Source organism: Vicia villosa, linkage group LG7, assembly GCF_029867415.1.
Source record: "Vicia villosa cultivar HV-30 ecotype Madison, WI linkage group LG7, Vvil1.0, whole genome shotgun sequence".
In the NCBI taxonomy this organism is placed as follows: Eukaryota; Viridiplantae; Streptophyta; class Magnoliopsida; order Fabales; family Fabaceae; genus Vicia; species Vicia villosa.
Window position 1 is genome coordinate 83,042,275 of NC_081186.1, and position 25,228 is coordinate 83,067,502.

Genomic DNA, 25,228 nt, shown 5'->3' on the forward strand with positions numbered 1-25,228 from the left:
CCCAAATCCGATTTGTTTGCGATGACCATTTTCTTTTCTTTCACGGGTTTTATTGATATTTTACCTTTCCTTTTGAATAAATAAAGTTCGATGACGACTCTTTCTTATTTCGAGCGTTCCATATGCTTGGGTATTTTTCGCACTGCGACACATGGATGCATGTGCAAGAATATTGAGCCTTATTTCCATAATTTGTCGATGCTTTCTTTCCACCATTCCATTATGATGTGAGGTGTGTGGACAAGTTAACCTATGGATTATTCCTTGTTCACTAAGTAACTTTTGTGATGGGCCTGAATTCACCCCCAAAATCCAATTGCATAGCCTTGATCATTGCATTGAATTGATTTGACACATAACTTTGAAAAAGCTTGAACACACTTAATGCATCACTCTTGTGCTTGAGTAAGTAATTCATGTGTGCCTGGAACAAGCATCCACAAAGGCAATATAATAGGAGTATCCATTGCTTGAAGGAGCATGTGGTGGTCCCCATAAATAAGTGTGCACAAGTTCAAATAAAATAGTGTGCTTTGTTGTGGACAATGGTGGAAATAATTTGTGAGCTTTGCCAAGACAACAAGACTAACAGAAATCATGTGTTTCTTTAACATGCAAGTTACACGAGTTTAGAACATTATTAAACTTTGGGATGAATATGCCCCAACCTAGCATGCCATAGGGAAATTTTATCTAAACTAGTACATTTATGATTACCAATAGTAATGGAATTGTAAGAAACTACTAAATTATCAACTATTGGTTATATATGTATGTGTGAGTGTGTATGTGTGTGTGTATATATATATATATATATGTGTGTGTGTGTGTGTGTGTGTGTGTCTTATGCTGCAAGTTATCCCTTGAGGATTCCACCTTCAGAGTGTCAAAGTAATACAGGTCACTTGCATCGAGGAACCCTTCAGGCGGGACTTCGCTAGATACCCGAGATTTCATAAAGCATTTGTTAGGATGGAACTCAAAATAGACTTTGTTATCTTATGGAAATTTTGAAAGTGAAGTGGGGTTTCTAGTTATCTTAGGAACATGTAAAAGATCAACTAACTGAAGGCAAGTGTTTGACAAAAAAGAGGAATGAAATTTAATATTTTTTATTTCCTGGACTTCTAAGATATATCCATTTCCAACAATTACTTTATTTGGGACAACACGTGATTTAATATATAGCATATTGGAAGAGTTAGAAGTGATATGGTGGGAGGCACGTGAATCTGCAAACCATGCCTGAGACTCCACTCCCAGAGGTAGTTGTAGTTGACCCTGTTAAACTAGATATGCATTAGTAGGAGAAGTTGAGTCTTGATTCTTGTTTCCTTCTTGATCTTGATTGTTATTGGTGGATGAAGAGCTTTTAGCTTAAGCCTTTGGTGGAGTAGGTTCAAAATGTTCATCAAACTTGTGATAGTAATCAACCACTGAATATCCATACTTGTTACATAACTGTCAAGTTAGTTGATTTTAAGTTATGAAGTTGAAGTTGGATCTGCCTCGACCTCTTCCTCTAGGAGAATTTCCTCTGCCACGTGAGTAATACCTTGAGCCTCCTGAATTGGATGAATTGGTGGCCACAATATTCACACCTACTTGAATAGTGTTGGTTGTTGTATTTGGTGTTACAAGTTATTGGAGATATTTGTCAAGTTCTGCCTCCTTAACATATAACAAACCTTTTACTTCATAGATGTCCATTGGATCAATTTTGCTATAAACCATCATGATGAATGAATTGTACTTTTCATGTAGTCCTTGGAGAATGGAATCAATTTAATCACATTCAAATATAGGATCTCCAGTTGCCATGAGTGAATATGCAATAGCTATAATTCTAAGAACAAATTTAGAGATGATTTTGGTACCTTTCTCGCTCAGCTTGAGCTCTGCACTTAGTTGGTGAACTATTGCCTTCATATGAGCATTATAGTGTATGCGCACCTTGTCTGATACCTCATATGTAGGGGTGGCAAATTGGGCCATCCGCCCCGCCAAAAAAGAAGCGGGGCAGGCAAGCTTGGCAAGTGAAAATGGGCATAAAAATCAAGTATGTTCTGCCAAGGTAGAGGGTTGGCGGTCTTGCACTCCTATTTATTTATTTATTTTCCATCTTTTTTAATAGGTTAATATGTTTTTTTTTTATCTTTCAATTAAATTTTTCTTATTTTTCAGAACAATTTTTTATAAAACATCTTTTTAACAAATTTTACTTAAAAATGTTGCATATATTCACAAATAAATGTAAAAAAATAAAACCATCAGAACTGAGATTACTATAATTAACTAAAAAATGGCGGACTTAAGACGGGGCGGACTAAATGATTAGGCCGGGCGGGCTTTGGCAGGCGGCGGGTTTTGGCGGGAGGCGGATTTTGGCGGGCCATGCTTTGGTGGACGGTGGACCCCAAATCCCAACCCAACACGCCATTTTATGGCGGGTGCGTGGGTCGGTCTGGCTGGCCACAACCTGTTTTGCCATCCCTACTCTTACGCATGTTTGCAAGAAAGGACTCGAGGAAGCACAAATTCTGAAGTTGTTGCAATAGCCAGGTGAACAAATCTTGCTCTTGCATAACCCATTCCTCATAGGTTTCAGATACAATTTTTTCAATTCAATCATGATCATTTTTTAACATTGGTGGAATGCGAGGGTTTACCACAATCTTGTGCAGTTTGTGTGACAAAATTACACCTTTAACTTGTTAATTACATAGTCGGAAGTTGCTTTCTTGAAGCTTAGTCGAGAGTTTTTGAGCAAGGGTGTTAGTTGAACTTGAGAAAGCCATAATTTTTTGAAGTAGTCTGTGAGTTCTACACTCCAGGTTGTTCACTTTGTGGTGAGGTTTCAAGGTTTGCCGTTGTTGTTTTTTGAGAATCAATGTAGTTTTGGATTGAACTTTGTGATATACTGCTTCTTTGAAGCTTTGATTTGTGTTGCAATAGTAGCAATCCTTTCCAACAACTGGAACATCAATTTCTCTAAAACAGAAGACACTCTGATGAAGAGATAATGCACGTTCTTGCTTGCACTTGTGCAACTTAGTTTCTCTAAAATCAAAGAAGCACAATGGAGACGTTGACTGCAATTTCTCTGAAACCGAAGTCTATAAGTAGATCAAGAGGAAGAAGATGGCGATGCAAGAACGTGATGAATGTAGCAGAAGAAACGTTACGATCCCCTTAGACATATGATACCATGTTGAATGAGAAAATTCTCATGGCGATGAAGATTGATTGCATGGAAGAGTTGTGGAAGAGAATTAAGCTTTGCTTGATTTCATTATCATTCTCATTACTCTCAATGAAGCAAATGGCTTCTATCTATTTATAATAATGTGTGAATGTGTTAGGAGTTAGTTACTACAAATTTAACAGCCATAACTACTCTCTAACTATTTGATATCTTATCAACTAACTATACTCTAACACAAGTATTCGAAACCTTTATTATATTCCATGTTTTCGAGAAACTTGATTCTCTGGAATTTTATATTCTACCATCAAATCATACTAAGGTTGATACTTGAAAAAAAAATTGTTATTAAATCTCATTGAAACATGATGTTTATGCAAAACATAAAACATGAAGCAATTCTTGAACCTCATCAATACTAGATATAGCTGAATTTTTTTAAGGGGTATAGAGATCTTAACAGACTCAGTGCTTCTACTAGATGACCATTCGGTTGAAGAATATCAATTGGTTAAGGAGGGAGTGCTTCAAAACTTGGCTTAAATCATATTCTAATAATAATTTTATGACTTGTTTTAATATTATAAGTAGGCTTAAATGCACCCTTGGTTTCTGTAAGTTAGCGAGTTTTTGATTTTCGTCCGTGTAAGTTTTTTTTCTGGGTCTGAGTCTCTATATTTCACTTTCGCGTTTGTTTTACTCCCTAAAATCAAAATCCGCAGGAAAATCCGCAGGAAAACCTGCAGATTTTCCAGCGGATTTTGGCTTTAGGGACTAAACCGCAAGCAAAAAGTAAGATGTAGGGACTCATACCAACAAAAAAACCTTACTGGAACGAAAATAAAAAACTCGCTAATTTACAAGGACCAAAGGTGCATTTAAGCCTTATAAGTATGTCTTTAAAAAAAAAAATTGAAAACCTACTCTTTACAGGTGTTAAGGGGAACGTGGGGGCTCGAGCCTCTTAGATTTTTTACATTAAATTAAATTCTCCTCTATTTCAAGTAAATATCAGTGATAGTGATTCTACACCACATGATAGTTTTGTTTTGATGTCCATGCTTATCTAAAAATGCCTAAGAAATATGTTAGTTTTATCTTAAAATGCCTATGAATAAGTGATAAAATAGTTGTTTTTCTACATATTCTCTAGTGATTTGATATGATTTCATTGGCTTTTATTGTTATGTTTATAGTTGCTATTCAAATCTCAAGTGATCAAGTGATTGTTTTTCTGCATCAGTAATAAATATTTATTCTATCATTCTACTCGAACAAATATCTTTTAAGACATTTATTGAACAATATTTAATTATTTATATTCTAACCCATTCATTTTTGCTACAAACAGATTACTCAGTTTTTAAAAGTCAGATGTAGCAACCTTAGAAGATTTGTTGTAGTGTTGGTGCACAATGAATAAAGATGGTGACAAAGAGAATAATAGAATAACGACGCAAAAGAGATGAGAGAATAAATGTTGTATTCTACTATTAATGATAGCTATTACAAGGCTATTTATAAGAAAAGAAAATCTTGCCACATAAGCCCTAAAACAGTAAACTTAGTGAACAAGTCTAAGGTACAAACAGTACAGTACTACAAAAATACTAAAGTACCCTTACTACTAAACAGCTAAGCTAATGGGACCCAGATAACATCTTCTGGTCAATACTATCTTCAGAGTAACCATCAGAAGATCAGTCCATCTTCTGAATATTGAATTACTCTTCAATACCATCCCTTAATTCATATTCTTCAATCAAAACTGACAACGCCAATTCCATCCCTCAAGAGCAGAAATTGATCCGTCTTGATCGCCTTCGTCAGAACATCTGCCACTTGCTTCTGAGTGCTACAGTGCACAACTTCTAATGTTCCATTCTGGACTTGGCTTCTCAAGAAATGATACTTAGTCTCAATATGCTTGCTTCTTCCGTGTAACACCGGATTCTTGGCAAGATTGATTGCAGACTTGTTATCAATCATCAGCTTCAGAGGCTTCTTCACCCTAATCTTCAGGTCTTCTAATAGATTCAGAAGCCACACAGCTTGACATGCAGCTACAGCGCCTGCGATGTACTCAGCTTCACAGGTTGATAGAGCAACAACAGGTTGCTTCTTGGAACTCCAAGAGATAGGGCCTCCCAGAAACATGAACAAATATCCATAAGTACTCCTTCTATCAACTCTGTCTCCACACCAATAAGAATCAGAATAACTCAATAACTCTGATTCTTCCTTTCTCCCAGAAGGAAACAATATGCCAAACTTCAGAGTTCCCTTGACATATCTCAAGACTCTGACAGCAGCTTGGTAATGGGACCACTTAGGTTTACTCATGAACCTACTAACCAATCCAACTGCATAGCATATATCAGGCCTGGTATTACACAAATACCTTAGAGAACCAACCAGCTGTTTGAATACCGTAGCATCAACATCTTCACCTTCAGAATCAGAGTCCAACTTCTGATTCACTTCTGACGGTGTAACAGCAGCTTTGCAATTCTCCAACTTGAATTTCTTCAGAAGTTCTAACTCATACTTCAACTGATGCAGAATGATACCATCTTCTGAGTACAGAATCTCCATCCCTAGAAAATATGACATTTTCCCAAGGTCTTTAATCTCAAACTCATTCATCAGCACCTTCTTGAACTTCATCAGATCTTCTGGACAACTCCCCGTAAGCAATATGTCATCAACATAAAGACACAACAAAATCATATTGCATCCAGAATGTTGCACATAAACTCCATATTCCATCTCACACTTCTGAAACCCTTGCTTCTTGAAAAATGAATCAATTTTCAAATTCCAAGCTCTGGGCGCTTGCTTCAATCCATACAGAGCTTTGTGTAATTTGTACACCATCCCTTCCTTATTCTTTTTCACAAAGCCAGGGGGTTGTGACACGTATACCTCCTCTTGTAATGGACCGTTCAGAAATGCAGACTTTACATCCAGATGCATCAAGGACCAGCCTCTGTTCGCAGCTAACGCAATCAGCAGTCTGATTGTTTCATGTCTAGCTACAGGAGCAAACACCTCAAAGTAATCTAGTCCAGGTTTCTGAAGAAAACCTCTAGCCACTAGCCTTGCTTTGTGTTTACCAACTGATCCATCTGGTTTCAGCTTTACTTTGAAAACCCATCTGACGCTGATGGCTTTCTTCTTCTTTGGAAGTTCTGTCAGCTTCCAAGTTTTGTTTCTTTCTATAGCCTCAAGTTCTTCTTTCATGGCATTCAGCCAGACCTTCTTCTTGAGCGCTTCTTCTATACTCACTGGTTCAGAATCTACTAACATGGCGCACTGAATGACCTCTCCTTCTGAGTCAACTTCTGTGTCTTGCAACATGTCAAAATCTGCAAACCTTCTTGGTATAGTTCTGACTCTTTGTGGTCGCTGAGCTACTTCAGAGTCAGCTACTCCAGAGTCACCACCTCCATGATCATCTCCAGAAGCTTGTCCTCCAGACCCTATGTCTTCAGAGTTTTCCCTTCCAGAATCATGACTACCACCAGACTCTGGATCATCATCAGAATCTGGATCAGAATCAGATTCTCCATCTGACTCGTCTTCAGAAGATTCTTCATCTTCTGACTCTAACTTTTCTTCAAAAGTTATCTCTACATCAGAAGTTGGTTGAGACTTTCTCCAATCCCAAACTTCTGATTCCTTCACAATGAAGTCTCTGTTGACTTCAACTTTGTTAGTCTCTGGACAATAGAGCTTGTATGCACCTGTACTGTGGTACCCCATCAATAACATCACTTTGCTTCTATCATCCAGCTTCTTCCTTCTAGCTTCTGGAACGTGTTTGTAACACACAGAACCAAAAACCTTCAGATGACTAACACTCTGTTTCTCTTTAGTCCACTTCTCTAAAGGAACAATTTCCTTCAGCCTCTTCGTTGGACACCTGTTGAGCACATATGCTGCAGTAGCAACAGCTTCTCCCCATAGATTATGAGGAAGCTTCTTCTCTTTAAGCATACTTCTCGTCATATCAAGCAAAGTACGGTTTCTACGTTCAGCAAGACCATTGTGTTGAGGAGTATAAGGAGCGGTACCTTCATGCTCAATTCCATTATCATCACAGAACTTCTGGAATTCTGTAGAGTTATACTCGCCTCCACCATCCGTTCTGAGAATCTTTATCTTCTGACCATTCTGCTTCTCAGCCTTCACCTTGAACTTCTGGAATTCTGTAAACACCTCATTCTTAAACTTAATGAGAGTTACCCATGTCATTCTTGTGAACTCATCCACAAAAGACACAAAATACCTATTTCCTCCAAGTGAAGGTTCTGGAAATGGTCCACACACATCAGAGTGCACTACTCCCAGAGCATGCTTTGCTCTTGGAGCAACTTCTGATACAAATGGAAATCTGGGTTGTTTGCCTTTCATGCATACCTCACATGACTTCTCAGGCTTTACAATCTTAGGAATGCCACGTACGAGCTTCTTAGAACTTAGATGCCCCAGACTTCTATAGTTCAAGTGCCCCAACCTCTTGTGCCACAGCTTACTATCACCTTCTGAGCCTTCAGCACTCAGACACTCTGTTTCAGCTGTTTCTACATTCACCTTGAATGTTCTGTTGATTCCCTGTTCAGATTGCATAATCAACTTCTGATTGGAATCATACAACTTCAAGAGGTTGTTCTTCATAACAACTGAGAAACCTTTCTCAATGAGCTGACCTACGCTCATCAGATTGCTTCTGATTCCAGGAACATACCAAACATCCTTGATTAGAACAGTCTTTCCATTCTTCACTTTGGCTTTGACATTTCCCATACCTTCTGCATATAGGTACTTATCATCAGCACATCTGATCTTTGTCCTCCTTTCAGAGTCAAAGTCTATCAGCCATTGTTTGTTTCCAGTCAAGTGATTTGAACACCCAGTGTCCATATACCACCATTCTGACGAACATCTTTTATCCGACTCTGAAGCCATCAATAGCACAGGTTCATCATCTGATCCTCCTCTGGCTATATTTGCTTCTTCTGATCTCCTTCCTTTGTTTTCCAAACAGTCTCTAGCAAAATGGCCAAACTGTTTGCAACAGTAACATTGAACTTTCTTCTTATCCTTTCCCTTCTGATATCTCTTCTCATCAGAAGTTGAGGCTTCCTTCTGGAATTTATCACCACGTCTATGCTTCTGGTCCTTCTTGACAAAAGAAGCCTTCAGAGCTTGCTCAACTTCTCTCTCAGAAGTTCTCTCAGTCAAACGCAACTCTTGTGCTTCTAAACTGCTTTGCAACTCTTCTATTCTCATGGTTTCCAGATCTTTAGAATGTTCAATGGATACAACAATATAATCAAATTGAGGAGTAAGTGACCTCAATATCTTCTCTATGATTACTTGTTCAGAAAGAGTTTCTCCACAAGCCTTCATCTCATTAGTGATCACAATCACTCTAGAGATATACTCAGAGACTTTCTCATTGTTCTTTATGTTGAGATTCTCATATTGCTTTCTCAGGGATTGAAGCTTCACCTTTTTCACTGATACGTCACCACCGTAACACCTGACCAGTATATCCCACGCCTCCTTTGACGTCATAGAATCAGCAATCTTCTCAAACACATTCACATCCACACACTGATGGATGAAGAACAACGCCTTTTGGTCTCTCTTCTTCGTCTCTCTCTGCGCCTCTCTTTGTTCTTCCGTTGCATCCGCTGCAACCGGAATATATCCTCCAGTGACAAGATCTAGAACATCTTGAGCACCAAATAATACACGCATTTGAATCATCCATCTATTCCAGTTTTTACCATCAAGAACTGGAAGTTTGGTATTCAAGTTGCTTCCACTCATCTTTAAACTTGTGCAGACAAAAACAGATTTCACTCACACTCACACAGTGTTTCCCAACCCACAAACAATCAAGAAAAATGTGATTCAACACAACTTTGTTTCCCAGAAACAAAATCAATCACACAGTCACACAAACTCACGTTCACTCGTGTTTCCCTGTGTTTGGAACCGGAGCTCTAGATACCAATTGTTGATGCACAATGAATAAAGATGGTGACAAAGAGAATAATAGAATAACGGCGCAAAAGAGATGAGAGAATAAATGTTGTATTCTACTATTAATGATAGCTATTACAAGGCTATTTATAAGAAAAGAAAATCTTGCCACATAAGCCCTAAAACAGTAAACTTAGTGAACAAGTCTAAGGTACAAACAGGACAGTACTACAAAAATACTAAAGTACCCTTACTACTAAACAGCTAAGCTAATGGGACCCAGATAACATCTTCTGGTCAATACTATCTTCTGAGTAACCATCAGAAGATCAATCCATCTTTTGAATATTAAATTACTCTTCAATATGTAGTTCAAAGAAAAAGTTAAAAATCAAGCTAGAAGTATATCTCAAAGGATATTTGAAACTTGAAAGTGTATATCTATAGTAGTATATCAACATACAATTTGATGATGCTGTTAAGAAGTGTGGTTAGGCCTAATTCAACCCTATAAAACCGACTTGTAAGGTGAGGATTGTCCTCACTTATAAGGACATGTTCAGACCATATATTGTCCGATGTAGGACTCTTAACACACCCCCTCACGCCCAGAACTAGACAACTGGAGCAAGGAAATAAATGGTGGGTGGCCCGATAACAGTGTCCGATATGGGACTCTTAACAGATGTATTATAAAATATTTTTAACTAGTAATTGTATTTAATAATTTTTCAATTACATTAAAAACAAATGAATTTTTAAGCTTATTATATTTTTGATATAATTTTTCTTTATTATTTCTATTGAAGTTTTAGTGACGCCTACAAGAACAATAAAATAGAAAATAATAGTTGTACACTAAAAGTTACAACTTACACCCGTATTTTTATACTATTTAATTACTTTATTATATTTAATTATTATTTTTCACTTTTTTTAATAAAAAAATAAATGTCTTTGTTATATTTCATTAGGTATAAGGATACGGTGTTAAATTTTGGATGTAAGAGTAGCAGCGCTCCAATAAAATTGTAGGTATAATTTATGTATTCTTAACTCTAATATAACATATAATGACATTTGTTGCCGTTGTAGGTAAATATATTGTCATACTTAAGAATTATTGTCACATCCATCTACTGTAACACCACACCTCCTTATAGTCGACGCTACGGGAGGGTGCCACTCAAAATTTTAGACATATTTATTTACCTACATGTTGTTGTCTCGATCTCGATGGATTTTGACTGTTACAAAAAAATCAATTTTTTTAAGTGTGCCTTTAGAAAGTGAAACAGAAAATGAGAGAGTTTTGAAAAAGCAAGCAGGGAGGGGTGGTAAAATAGGTCCGGTTCATTGGCATGTCCGTTTTACCCGCACTTTTGTGTGGGGTAGACCAATGTTTTAGGCCATCACCCTTTAGTGTGACCGTCCCGCTCTAATTTTTATGCGGGCATATACATCAACATAAATTTTACATTTTTAAACCTAAAAAATGTAGTGTCCGCGAGCTTAACCTGCCCCATCTTCATTTTTTTGTAAGACGGGTCAAGATTTTAAATCCGCACCCTCCACTATTACCGCACTGTCTCAAATTTTTGCGAGTTTTTATAAGACGAACCTAAATAAGATGGACATGTCTCTTTGCCACCCCGAGAAGTGCAGAAAAGTTATAATGAAGAAAGGAAGAAAAATTCGCAAAACTAAGATATTGCATAAAAATTGGATCATGTACCTCATTGATGCAGCTGATGCTAAGAGTTTGGAATAGTCAACGTGTGTATGCTATGTTGATTATATTCACTTTATTTCAGTGTTTTAAAAACTGGACCGGTCATCGAACCGGTAAGGGTACTGGGTCACTGGTTTATCGGTCGAACTACTGGGTCACTGGTCGAACCGCGCGACCAAACCGGATTAAACCGGATAACTCGATTGGATAAACTTGTCATTATATAGGTATAAAACCGGTCGAACCAGATGATTCAGTCTCTAAAAAAAATATAACTACCTTTTAAATTTTTAAAAATATCATATCATAAATTCACAATTTCATAACTTAAATTCAAATTTTAAACAAAGGTATCACACATAATAAAATAGTAAAAAATTACAAAGTGTAATTGCAAACAAAGTCTAATTACAACATAATCTAAACAAAGTCTAATTACAACATAATCTAATTGAATAGTTTATAACAAAATAACTCCAATGTGTATCAAATTTAATTCAAAATAGGATCTTCCTAAAAAGAAAATCAAATAAAATTCAATATGTTGATGTTATATTAAGAAAATTTATTATCAAAGATAACAAATAGACAATAAAGTTTTTAATTTGTCACTAACGAAAAAAACTATGTAAGAATGCTATTTAAGTAATACACTACTAAATATATTAAAAAAAAATTAAAAAAAAAAGTTTAAAAGAAATGTTAAAAAAAAGTTAAAAAAAAATTAAAAAAAAAAGTTTAAAAAAAAAACAAAAAAAGAAGCAATTAAACTGCCGGTTTTCCGGTTTTCCCGGTTTTTCCGATTTTCCCGGTTTTGACCGGTTTTCGCCGGTTCCCACCGGTTTGATGGCATATCCGATCCAACTATTGAACAAGACCGATTACCTGGCCGGTTCTCGGTTCGACCGGTCCGACCGGCAGGTCCGGTCCGGTTTTTAAAACACTGCTTTATTTAGCATACACGGTAGTTCATGGTCCAATTTTATTTAGCATACATGGTAGTTTATGGTCCAATTTTAAAGTGAAATAAAGTGTAGTTTGGCGTTCTTGGGTCTCACACAATAGTCAATAAGAAATCTAACATAAAGCAATTTGAATATCTATTAGAGAGGGATGCCTTAATTTGCCGTACTTGCTAGACTTAAATTATAGCATTTGTTTGTTCAAAAGCAAAATTGCACTCAAGTTAAATGTATTTTAGTCTTTGTAAAGCATTCCTGCTCTCAGCATTAGATAAAATCACAAAATCATTTGTTATTATAAAATTTTAGTAGAATATGTACTTTTTAAAAGCATTTTATTTGGATAAGTGTAGATTGATCTTGTTTATAATTTTGCATTCCAAATTCTACAATGTTCTTAGTTTAAATCTTATTGATGATGTGAAGACTCTTTAAGGGTGTGTTTGGTTTGGAAGAGAAATTATGAAAAGAGAAGTAGGTAAGAGAGAGTGTGAAAAGAGAGAAAGAAGTGAGAAATAAAGTTGATTTAATATATTGTTTGGTAGAAGAGAAATAGAAGAGAAATAGAAGAGAGAGAGAGTAATATGATTATTTTTAAATGACAAAACTATCCTTAAATAAAATAAAAAATAAAAAAATAAACCTAATATTATATTATATGAGCACTATTTATGGAGGATATAATTGGAATACCTTAAATATTGTGCATCTATAGTCTATTTCTTCTCATATATGAGAAGACTCTAAAAACAGTGGGGTCCACATGTTTTATTTCTCTCTTCCCTCATTCTCTTCACAACCAAACAAGAGAAGTATGAGTCTTCTCTCCTATCTCTCTCTCTCTTCAACCTCTCTCTCTTCTATTTCACCTATACCAAACACACCCTAACACTATGTTTGGCAAAGGGAAGAAATTCAAAAGAGAGAATAAGGTGAGAAAGAGAATGAAAGGAGAGAAATAGATAAGAAATAGAATAAATTTAGGGGATTGTTTGGTATAAGAGAAAGATAAGAGAAATAGAAAAGAAAGAAGTATAAACTCCCTTCTTCTCTTGTTTGGTTTAGGAGAGAGTGAAAAGAGAGAAATGGTATATTTTTTCTATTGACAAAAATACCCTTACTTTATAATAAAATAAATCAAGACTCTTGACCAACTTCTTAGAACAAGAAATAAATATCAGGCTTCCAAATTATTTTCTGTCAAGGACTTGATATCAGCCATGGCTCACGGTGGTGGTTAACAGTTGCTGTTTTTGAGAAAAAAACTTTGTAGTTGTAACCCCTTTGTCTCTTTGGTTTAACTCTGTTATGTTAAATGCTATATAGTTCTCTTTGTTGCCACTGATATCATTAGTTTTATGGGTGTTTTAAGTTTTAGTTTTAAAAAACGGCATGCGACGGCTAAAATGATCGTGACAAAACAATATCGTCATGTGCTGATACTAAAACTATTATTTACCGTTTTTAGTTCAAAGAATAAATTGTGATTAATTCAAACCGCGACGGCCACGATCAATGTCATAATACTTGTACCAATCGAAGTCGCGGAAGCCTTTACGCAACAACAATCGTTTTTTAAAACCTTGTTTTTTATACATATTGATCAATTGTTTTAGCAGGATATTGAAGAGTAGAAATGTCAATTTAGTTTAGCAGGAAGTATAGAAGTGTGAAGACTCAATACCTCCTACAAAGATTATTGTATATGGATGAAATTAGAGGAAACTAGTGGAAGACATTGAGTTTGAAGTTGGAAGTTAGAGAAAATGATTCTTGAAGATGAAGATTCACCATATAAAATTATATCATGATCTTGTACTCCAATTTTCACTATATATTCCAATTTCTTCATGTACTGTATGAAAATATGTTATGATATAAAAGTATTTTTGACAATTTTGCTTAATCTTTCCAAGTGAGATATGAACCAAAATGTGTATCTTTATGTACTGTATGAATGAATCTATATTATGATATAAAATTAGTTTTGACAATTTTGCTTAGTCTTTCTAAATGAGATATGAGCAACAAAATAATACAAATAACAATCATTCAATTAACCATTTGGATGGAAGCTGATTCATTTCAATTGAATTAATTATTAGATATAGAACATTTTACTCAAATAAGTTACAATAATTTTGAAGAATTTTCACTGTCTATTACAAGATAAATCCTACTCTCTCCAATTTGACAAGCAAAATGAGATAGGCTTCCTCATGCATTCTTCCCCAAGTATCATAAAAAAAAAACTATAGAACTTAATTAATGTAGCCATATTGATAGCAGTCATTCAAATTTGTAATAAATATGTTTTAAGAGTTTTTAGAAAGATGCATAAAACCCACAAATTGAATTAAGAAACCTTTTGTGAAATTATTCATGTTGTAGGAATTTATCTCAACCATGCAAATATTTAAAGAACACTTGTAAAAGAACTTTATTTATATTTTGATATAACAGTTCATCATCTCAACACTACTAACTTTCAGTTTTTTTCCATTTAGTAGCCTTAAATATGTCAAGCTTAATTTACTTAGACCTTAGATTCAATAACTTCAAAGCTTTGGTAAATCACTTGTATTATGCATCAGTGATCAATATAGCTAATAACAAACTAAGGGGAAATATTCCAGCAAGTATGACAGCTTATTAAGATTGTTCTTTCAACTTCAGTCCCTCATATGATAATAAGTTCCTGTTTGATTGCTTGTAAGTTCTATAACAATCTAACTCTTTAATAAAGAAACAAATACATTGAACAAAACATATCACAATTACTATATAAAAAACCTGCATTCTCAAAATATATGTAATTTTCCATAAATTATTTAAACTACATACAAAATATCATTTATGGCATATGTTGAACAAAAAACTTGTATCTACTGCCATCAAATGTCATAGTTGGCCTAACCCAAAATCATCATACAATCTACTGCCAACTACCTAAAGTGGCAATCATAGTTAGCCTAAGCCAAAATCATCATACAATCTACTGCCAACTACCTAAATACAAAAAACAGAACCATAGATATATATCACACATAAAGAGAACAAATAACATCAGTTATAAAAGGGAACATCCATCATTTGAAAAAGAACTTGTAGGCGGATGTCAGGGGGCACACCAAAAATCAGCTCTTTTTTTTTTGTTATCATTGCAAAGAACTTCATAGCATTTCAAACGAAATTGCTGAAGCAGATCCAACTCAGACAACATGTTCCATACATCAGCTCCTGTATACACTCGAGGTCTGCTATTTTGTAAGATTTCATTGCGCTTTTCAATAGATGCAACTTGTCGTTCAGATATTTCTATTTGTTGTTTAGCCACATCATGCAATTGATCAGAAATGTTATTACCGTTATTCATAGCATCAGCCACAAGTCCAATGCTATTTGTCATTCTATCCAATTGAGCTTCCATAAAATCATTCATTGGAGCCTTACGTTTCGTTCCGCGAGAACCATATGTCCCTGTAGATTGATGTGATGATGGCCCATATGCTGGAGGACTATATGAGTCAACAATTGGGGGTTCTTCTCGCACTTCATCAAATATACTAGTATGCTGGTCTTCCATGTAAGTATCATCAACAGGGTCATTCAAATCAACATTATCCTTTTCTTTTTCTCTTTCCTTTTCCCTCTCCTTTTCCAGTTGATTGTGTCTCATTCTATTAGTAGATGATTTTTTCCCCACTGCTCGATCGAGGCCAAAAAGCTCCTTCAAAACATCATAATGCCTAATTTGCATGGTTTTCCACTTTGCAGCATGTGGTTTTTCCTATTATTAATCATACCATGTGTTAGCAGCTGAATATAATATACTTTGTTGGAAATACAATGAAAGGTATATAAATTATTAAATGAACAAAAAAATACTCACTCGTATAAGATCTTGCCAAACTTCATCCTCGGCCTCGAACCTCCTTGATATCGGATTCCATGCAAATCCACTTAGGCTACCAAATAGATCATATGATTCAGCAAAATGATCTTTCAAAGTTTTCATTCTATTTTTTATATGTTGCTTTGTCATGGTTGGAGCAACGAGAGACCGTAAAGCATCTACGACATTAGAGTATGCTTCTGTTGTCCATGCACCATCATGCCTATTCCCTTTATTTGCTTCTTCCATCAAAGCATTCAACAATATTTGATCCATATCATCTGTCCACCTTAAAATTTCCTTACTAACTTGTCTATGTTCTACACTTTGACCTTTATTCTTTGCCATTTTTCAACCTATAAATGCACTTGGTTTCAATAGAAACAAGATACAACAATACAAATCACATAACAACACACAAAACATCTAAACAAAAACCAATACAAATATATAATTATAGTCTATAATAACATTAACCAGTAAACTACAATGTTTCATAAATATGACATAACTACATTAAACTCCATATAGGTTCCACATTTCAGTTGTAATAGCATCCCTTAAAAGTGAACCTAGTCTGTAGTCCTCATCACGTTGTTGTGTTTGAGATCTATCTATCTCATTTTGAAGCAGTTCACGGTCAACTTCAGCAATCAAACCTTCATCAACGTCCACACCCATTAAAAAGTTATGTAGTATACAACAAGCAAAGACTATGTCTATCATAACTTCAAATGAATAATGGGGTTCAGTGCCACTAGCAATAATTGGAAATCTCTTTTTTAACACACCAAAAGTTCTCTCAATAACATTTCGAAGTGAAGAATGTCGAAGGTTGAATAGTTCTCAAGGATTTTGTGGCCCTCTAGTGGAATACTCTTTCAAGTGATAACGGACGCCTCTATATGGTGTTAGTAACCCCCGTTTTAGCATAAATCCCGCATCCCCGAGATAGAACTTTCCTACAAATTAGTTGTAAAGATTATTACTCAATCTTTAGTCAAAATCAGTCTAATTTTTTTTAATAACAGTATTATAACATTTTAACTAACCTTCGGGAATTATTAAAGGGTCTTGTTTACTTAAAGCATCTTTTAATATTCTAGAGTCAGATGCCGTTCCTTCCCACCCAGCTAACACATATGTGAATTTCATATCGAAATTGCAAGCAGCTAATACATTTTGAGTGGGATGGTCTTTTCTTCCACAAAAACGAGGGGCTTCTGCCCTGGGAACCTTCACTCGAATATGTGTGCCATCTATAGCTCCAACGCAATCCTTAATTCATATATGGCCTAGTTAGTTGTATATGGGTTGGAGTCAAAGGTTCTATATAACTATGAATAAATAGAATATAACGATTCCTTAAAAACAAAGTAAAATATAATATTACCTTAAAAAATGGATAGAATCTGCTATTGTTAAGTATTTGTGGTGGTACATCGGTACCTGATGGTTGGATCAAAAACTCTTCTCCTAATGCAAGTATGGCATGCAATACATTGTGAAAGTGGCGAAAATTTGTCTCTCCGGAGCGATAAAAGAAGAATGACACAGTACGCGTTTTAACATTATGTCCTATAATATGTAAGAATTTTGCTACTCGCTCTTCCACTGTAGACCTTATAGTGTCCTTTACTATACCAGTGCCTCTTATTTTTTGACACAATTCCATGAAAGCTCCAGGCCCCATGCGTATGATATCGCGACACTTCTCTGTATGTACTAGATAACTCATTAACTCACTACGTCTACGCTCACTCTGTGGAGAATAAGTGACTCGACTATGCAGACATGTTGATAAAATTTGATTCAAATGCAATGCATGGACAACATGACATAATATGATAACAGAACCAATATGTTGCCTCTTTTCCATCTCTTTTTTAGAGTGATTTAAAATTTGCATTTGAATAGACATTCCAACATCAATAATTTCATCTTCATCCAAGTCAACTTCATCTATTATTTCATATTGATCATCAATGCTTAATTCTCCAACACTATCTAGATTTTCCATTACCTCCATAAGCATGTGATACTCCTAAAAGCTCCTTTATTTAGCTCTAAGAAGCAACTGAATAGATTTTCCAACACATAGTACATGTATAAAAAATAAAAATAAAATTACAATGAAAATTTTGTTCTTCAAAAATCAATAACAAAGATAAAATAAATTAATAAAAACATTTCCATTTCTTACAAAAACAAACAGTTCAATATTTGTAAACCTAATCTCTAAAATAAGTTTAGAACAACAAAACTACAGAATCAGATTTATCTATAAACCTAATCTCTAAAATAAGTTTATTGAATGGGTTTTTGAAAGCAACAACACAAATAAACTGTAGAGAATGTTACACAACTGAACTGAATATAAACAAGCTAGTGATAAGCATAAAAATCTGATTCATCTATATTTAACAAAAGAAAACTACATAGAAAGGTTGGGGATTTGAGAAGAAAATCAGAGTCATACCTGTGAGTTTTTCGTTTTTAGATCTAGTTTTGATGTGGTAGGTTAGGGATTTGAGAAGGGCGACTAAGAAGAATATGTTGTTTCAGCACCATAGTTGAAGGAAGAGTGGAGGAAGAACATGGCATAAGGATGAAAACGATAAGCTATGGGAAAAAGCGGTAAATTTTGGCGCGCAAAGAAGGGCAGTGATGGAATTAGAAATTGATTTGTGTATTTCTTCGCTCTTTCTTCGCTGTTTATAGAAGAAATAGAAATCAAGTGGGACCCACATTTTATTAATCTCTCTTCCCTATTTCTATGATAACCAAGCAGAAGAAATACACCATCTCTCTCATATCTCTCTCTTCCCAACCTCTCTCTCCCCTAATTCTATCAAACCAAACATAGTGTAAGTGTGTAATATTATTACTTACACTTAATTCATTACTATTTCAACTCACACTATTCAAGCATGAATACTTTTTCTAAATTTTTAAAATGATTTTTTTTCCCAACCCATTATTGTGACACCTAAGAAATTCTAGCTATAAGTAGCAGCTACATCTTATGAGAGCTAAGTGACTAAAATTTATTTATGCCAATGATAGGTTTCTTAGCTGGCGAATGGTGTCAATCAATTAGACTTGAGAGTCTAATTTTAGTGGAATCTTCTTGGAAGAACTAGAAAACTAGTGATACCTATTACACATAAAATTAAGAGGGTAGCGTAACCCTTGACTTTGGAAAAGTTGGTATAATGCATGTATGAATTTCAAGGGAAGTACATATGAAATTGATTGTAGTATAATTTTGGTTGGGAATTGACTGTATACTTGTTGTATTCTGATAACTCTTTATCATTTGATAGAATTTGTCGACTTTGTGTTGAATGTATGTATCCAATTTGATGTAACCATTCATTGTTTTTGTGATACAATACAACATAATGTCACACCAATAAAAGAAATTATTTGCTCGATAACGCTCTGTATTGCACTTAGCGTTTGTTTTATGGTTTGGAGTAAATCAAAAGTTATCTCAATTATTTGATTTTTGATGAAGAGAATTGTAGAAAATATCCATGAATCATGATGACAATAATTTCTTTTAAGAGGCGTGAAAGGCACTAAAGTTAATGAACTCACTTAAGGTTTGAGTGCATAAAGAATGTTTGGTTGAATTCTTTTTATAATTAAAAGTTTGTCTAAAAAATTTATAATAATTATACAATTTTTAAAGATAAACATTTTGTTTTTAAGTTTTCTCCTTAGTTAGAAGCAGGGCCGGTCCCGACTTTTTAAAGGTCCTGAACGAATAATAAAAATAAACTCTTAATAAAATCTAATTTATTTAAAAAGAACGGTAAATGGTAAATAACATCAACATTAAATTGAATCGATAAATTCCGGAGCAATGAAGTTGAACCGATAAAAAAATAAAAATAAAGATTATTAGTAAATAAAAATAACACTTACACAAAAATAAAATTAATAAATTACATAAATAAAATTACCAAATAGAAATTAAACAACAATAAGTATCATCTACCAATTAAAACAAAAAGTTATTAATTTTTTTCTTTAAAGTTGTTGTAACTTATATACTGTAACTTTTAAAATTTTTTTAATAAGCAACAATAGCTAATGATAATTAATTGAATGGATGTGAAAGAAAAAAATACAATAATGTTTTTGTTTACCTTAGCAATGGGTATTGAAAAGATATTTAATTCTGCTGGGTCTATTACTAATTGAACTTATTGTTTGAACTACACTATATTAATACTAATAATTTTTTTTGAGGCCCCTTGTATTTTAGAGGCCCTGGGTTGTTTACCCTGCCTCAGGGTTGGCACTGGTTAGAAGCAATGGTGAATGGTGGATAGAAAAGAGAAGAGGAAGTTTATTATATTATTCTATTTTTGAGAGAGTGTTTCAAATATAATATGAGTCATATTTATATAACATATGTAGTAAATAAAGCATCCATAATCATGCCATTTATAGTACTTTTACTTGGATGTTGATAAAAAATATGTATTGTTAAAACCTTATTAGATAAAATTTAATGGAAAAAATCCACTGAAGGAAAAAGAATACAATATTCTTTTAAGAAAAATTCATTTCTCCTCTTCAATTGAACAATCATTTCTTCGTCGATGAAGACTAATCTTCTGTACTAGTTGGTTAAAAGTTATATTAGAGAGTGACTTGGTGAAAAAGTCTGCAAAATTATCACATGAACGAATTTTTTGATGCTTATATCATTATTCTTCTGAAGATCATGAGTGAAAAAGAACTTTAAAAAAATGTCTTTTGTTCGATCTCCGTTAATGTAACCATCTTTCAATTGAGTAATACATGCAGTATTATCTTCATATATGATTGTTGTACTTATTTTTCCATAAGCCAAACCACATGTCTCTTGTACATGTTGAGTTAGGGATCTTAACCAAATACATTCTCGACTTGCCTCATGTAGTGCCAAAATTTCTACAGGATTAGATGAAGTTGCTGCTATGATTTATTTCACAGATCTCCAAGAAATAGTTGTTCCTCCATGTGCAAACAAATAACTTGTCTGTGATATACTTTTATGAATCTGACATGAAACCTGCATTTGCATAATCTGTTAATTCGAATCTGGATACTTTGGAATGAAATAAACTTATGTCCATGGTACTTGTAAGATAACGAGGTACATGTTTGACTCTGTTTGATGTCTTCATGTAGGTGAAGAACTATATCTTGCTCACAGATTGATAGCAAATGATATATTCGGACATGTATAATTAGCAAGGTACATCAGTTCTTCAGGAGTTCCAATAATATTTATGCCATTCACACAGACAGCTATTATTGCAAACTATTTTCCAGATCTTTTTATAAAAATACAAGATTAAATTGAGTTATTTGTATATCATTCCCTTAGAAAATATTCACTAAGACGATTACACCATCCACGTCTATATTATTTCATCCCATACAGAGACTTGTTCAATTTGATGGAGTAGCTTTTTCGAGATCCAGAATTATGTGCATATGGTATATTGAACTCTTCAGAGAGTTTCATGTAAATTTTACTCTCAAGTGAGTATACAAATAAGCTGTTACAATATCCATCATGTGCAAATTAAGCCCTTCATGTAATACAAAGCTTATTAAATATCAAAAAGTACATGCATCTATTACAGGTGAACGTGCCTCATTAAAATTAATTTCAGGTCTTTGCAAAAACCCTTGAGCGACAAGTCGAACTTTGTATCTCACAATTTAATTATTTTCATTTCGTTTTTGCATGAAAATCCATTTGTATCCATCCGACTTCACACTTGAGGTGTTCAGACTACAGGTCCAAAAACTTGTCTATTGTAAAGAGAGTTTAATTTTTCTTCAATTGCATCTTTCCATTTTGGTAAATTCTCACATTGTCTACAATTTTTAATAGACGTTAGTTCTTGATCCTCTTTTTCATTTATCATATTTAGCGCTATATTGCATTGAAAATATAATCAATGTCGACTTCGTGTCAGTTTCATTGTATTCCATTATGGACATAATTTATGGAGATCTCTTTATTTTCATGAATTTTAGGTACCCAATCAGCCTCTTCTGGAGCTAAAGTGTTTAATATGTCTCAAGATTCTTTTAAGTTTTCTATATCCTTGGTCAGACCATCTTTATTTTTAGCTCCCTTTCTAGTTCAAGGAATTTTATCTTTGGAACCAATTGGTCTGCCACGCTTCAACCATGGTTGAGACTTGTTAGATTGTCCATCATGGACATCCATTTTTATTGGGGCATTGGTTGTTGGTATATATGATTTAGTCACACATTTTGGATCAATGAATGCATTTGGTAATTGATTTGCTAAGATTTGCAAGTGAATTATCTTTTGAACTTCTAGTTCACATTGTTTTGTTCGAGGAACAAGATGAGATATTCCAACTGATATTCTTTTCTAGCTTATTTTTGTCCCCCATAATGTTGAGAAATTTGATTCATCAAAATGACAATCAGCAAATTGAGCAGTGAATAAATCTCATTTTAAGGGTAAGTATGAGGACATGAAAACATAACTAATATGCCTCTGAGGTCACTTAATTTTTGAAAGAGAGCATTATCATATTCTTTCCCATTATCACATTGAAAATATTTGATTTCTCGTCCAAATTAGGTTTTAATTTGAGCGTAAAATTGAAGAACACATATAATGAACTTGAGATTTATTTTATAATGGAAAAGTCTACAATAAGTCCATCAAATCATCTAAAAGTAACACATAATAATGATGTTCTCTTGAAATAAGAACATGTGATGTTTAAACATCACTATGGACAATATCAAAAGACATTAAAGTATAAGACAAAGAATTATAAAAAAAGGTAATTTTATTTGTTTCCCAAGTGGATAAGAATGACAAAATAAATTGTTTCAAAACTTATTACATATAAGATAATTGTTTCGGTATAAAGAATTTAAGACATGATGTGCTACAGGGTGTCATAAACAGTTATACCATATTTCATTAGATAATGCGGCAAAGGTAGACATTGGTTGGGATGTAGAGTAAGGTTTAGTGGTAAGTGGGTAGAGGTCGTTGGAGCTATAACATCTCATTAAACGCATTCCTATCTGAAAATCCTACATCGAGAAACCAAAGGGGTCAATTTCAATGAAAACATCATTATCAATGATAAATTTTTTAACAGAGATGGGATTTTTTATTAGTTTAGGGGCATGTAATATATTGTGTAAATTTAAAGAGTATGTAGAGGTAGGTAATGATGCATGTCCATAGCTAATAACTGCAATATTATAACCACTACCAACAATAATATTGTTGCTCGTATTCAAACAAGACATAAGATTACCTTTATTCATCGTTATATGCAAATTAGCCTCGATGTCTATATACCATTATTAATATGGATGAGAAATAGAGAATGTATGCATAGCAACATGAATGTCTATTGGACCATACTGAGAGGATCCCTGGTGATTCATCTGGTATAGTGCAACTGTCGCTACATGAGCATGATAATTTGGCTCTTGCCCAAGAATACTAGCTTGCTTGTTTGAGTTTCTAGTTGTTGATTCTTGATGGGATATGATGGATAAGTCCATTGTTATTGTTGATGTGGGTAGGGAGGTAAAGTCCATTGTGGATGTTGAGAGCAACCTCCACCGCGTCCATTATTTTATCCTCTACTACGGTAGTTACGACTATTACCTTCTCTGCCATGATTGTTATTACCTCCACCATGGTTGGTGCGGTTGGAAGGAGCAAGAGCCGATGCATAAGTGTGTGAGGCGATGAAAGCATTGTTGATAGTGGCAATGGATGTCTTTTTTGTTTTGGATGTTTCTTCTAATATAATCATGAAGCGTGCTTTTTAAAATAGCGAAAGAGAATCATGTGACAAATTTGTAAGCTTATAGTAGCATAGGCATCAGTTAGGCCTAAGATGAGTTGAAGAACCAACCGTTCATTAGAGACAGGAGCCCTAACATTAGATAGTTGGTCGAAGAGGGATTTGAGATGATGACAATAAGAGGATGCATTCGAGAATTGTTACATATGAGCGCGTGAAAACTCTGGCTCTAGATAAATATAGCCCTAGAATTTTTGTTGTCATAGAATATGTCAAACAACATGTTCCAAGCAAGTTTTACAGTAGAGTCATGTTCAATAATGGTATGAAGAAGGTAATTACTAATTAGAGATCATGTCGTATATCCACTGTAACACAACAACATCAAGGCTAAGCCAACATTCAAGAAGATATGATCTGACAATTGATAAACACAAGCATGCATTTTGAAAAATTCGGACCATTTATTATACTTTCCTTTTTCAATATTCAGTTTGATTTTGGTGAAGTTTGTGATGTTGGACACAATCAAAGCAGGGTGAATATGAGTAGGCATGAGAGAAGTTTGAGGCTGAGATTGAACCGTGAAATGATTGTTAAGTGGAGTGAGTGAGAGAACAGTTGTTACTATCGTTGGTCATGGAAGAATAGGGAATAAGATGTGTTTGATAAGGGGAGAGGAAATTTGGAGATTATGGTTAAGTGGGGAAGAGCGACAATAGGGTTTAGTGGACGAGGTCAGTACTGAAGTTTACTGATACCATGATATAGAGATTAATATTGATTGTGTCTTCTTATTAATATGGGTACCATATATAAACATGAATATAATCCGAATAATCCTCAACAACTGTATTCCTAATAATGTTGTCTATATTGAGTAATTATTTACGATAAACTCTAATAACATCATTTCTATATTTACACACTCTAATAAAACTCTTGATTTTTCATGTTGATAAATCGTAAGTTTGATGAGAGGTGTTAGATAATTGGTAATTGACTTTTTTTTTATGATTAGGCTAAGAGTAATTTAGTTTATTTATATTGTAGGGTGTGTGTGTTGGTGCGCGTGTGCGCGTATTTGTGACTTTTTTTCTTTTGAAAAAAGAAATATATTATTATATTCCAAAAACCAATGAAGTACAATCGGCCCTTAGGGTCCAGATAAGGAACAGACCAAAACAAAAACAAAGAAAAAACTAATTCATAAGAAGATGAGCAACATGCTCTCTATATTTTCTCTTCATCCACAATCGATGAACTATGGTATCTATAATCTCTTCCGCTATATTTGTCGTATCTATACTATCATGAATTATTTTATTTCTGTACTTCCAGCAACTATATACCGTCTTGCAAAAGCTGTTTTAAGAAAGATACTTCTCCAGTTCTTACTCTTGCTTTTTCCTTCAATCCAAGTCAATTCTTGTACCCATCCCTCAAGCATGTGATCAACATTTAACCACTCCAGTATCGTCTTCCATGTACCTTGCATACTTTCACAGGTAAAAAGAAGATGTTGGATAGATTCTATATCACCACAGAACACACACCGATCGTTTTCCACCATACCAAACTTATACAGTCTTTCTTTAGTAGCCA

General features: G+C 34.3%; 1 protein-coding gene across 1 annotated transcript; it reads right to left on the bottom strand.

Annotated features, from left to right (window-relative positions):
- Window positions 1–15,014: 15,014 nt before the first annotated feature.
- On the bottom strand, window positions 15,015–16,139 carry LOC131619511 (uncharacterized protein At2g29880-like). The gene is made up of 2 exons (XM_058890599.1): window positions 15,789–16,139; window positions 15,015–15,686 (listed from the first exon to the last, which is right to left on the bottom strand). The coding sequence occupies exons 1-2, from the start codon at window positions 16,137–16,139 to the stop codon at window positions 15,015–15,017; spliced, it is 1,023 nt and encodes a 340-aa protein (XP_058746582.1).
- Window positions 16,140–25,228: the final 9,089 nt, after the last annotated feature.

Excerpts from the sequence above, each read along its gene's own strand:
- LOC131619511 (XM_058890599.1), bottom strand. The coding sequence starts at position 16,139 with ATGGCAAAGAATAAAGGTCAAAGTGTAGAACATAGACAAGTTAGTAAG. Across the intron at positions 15,687-15,788 it reads TTTGGCAAGATCTTATACGA|GAAAAACCACATGCTGCAAA; the intron begins GTGAGTATTTTT and ends GATTAATAATAG.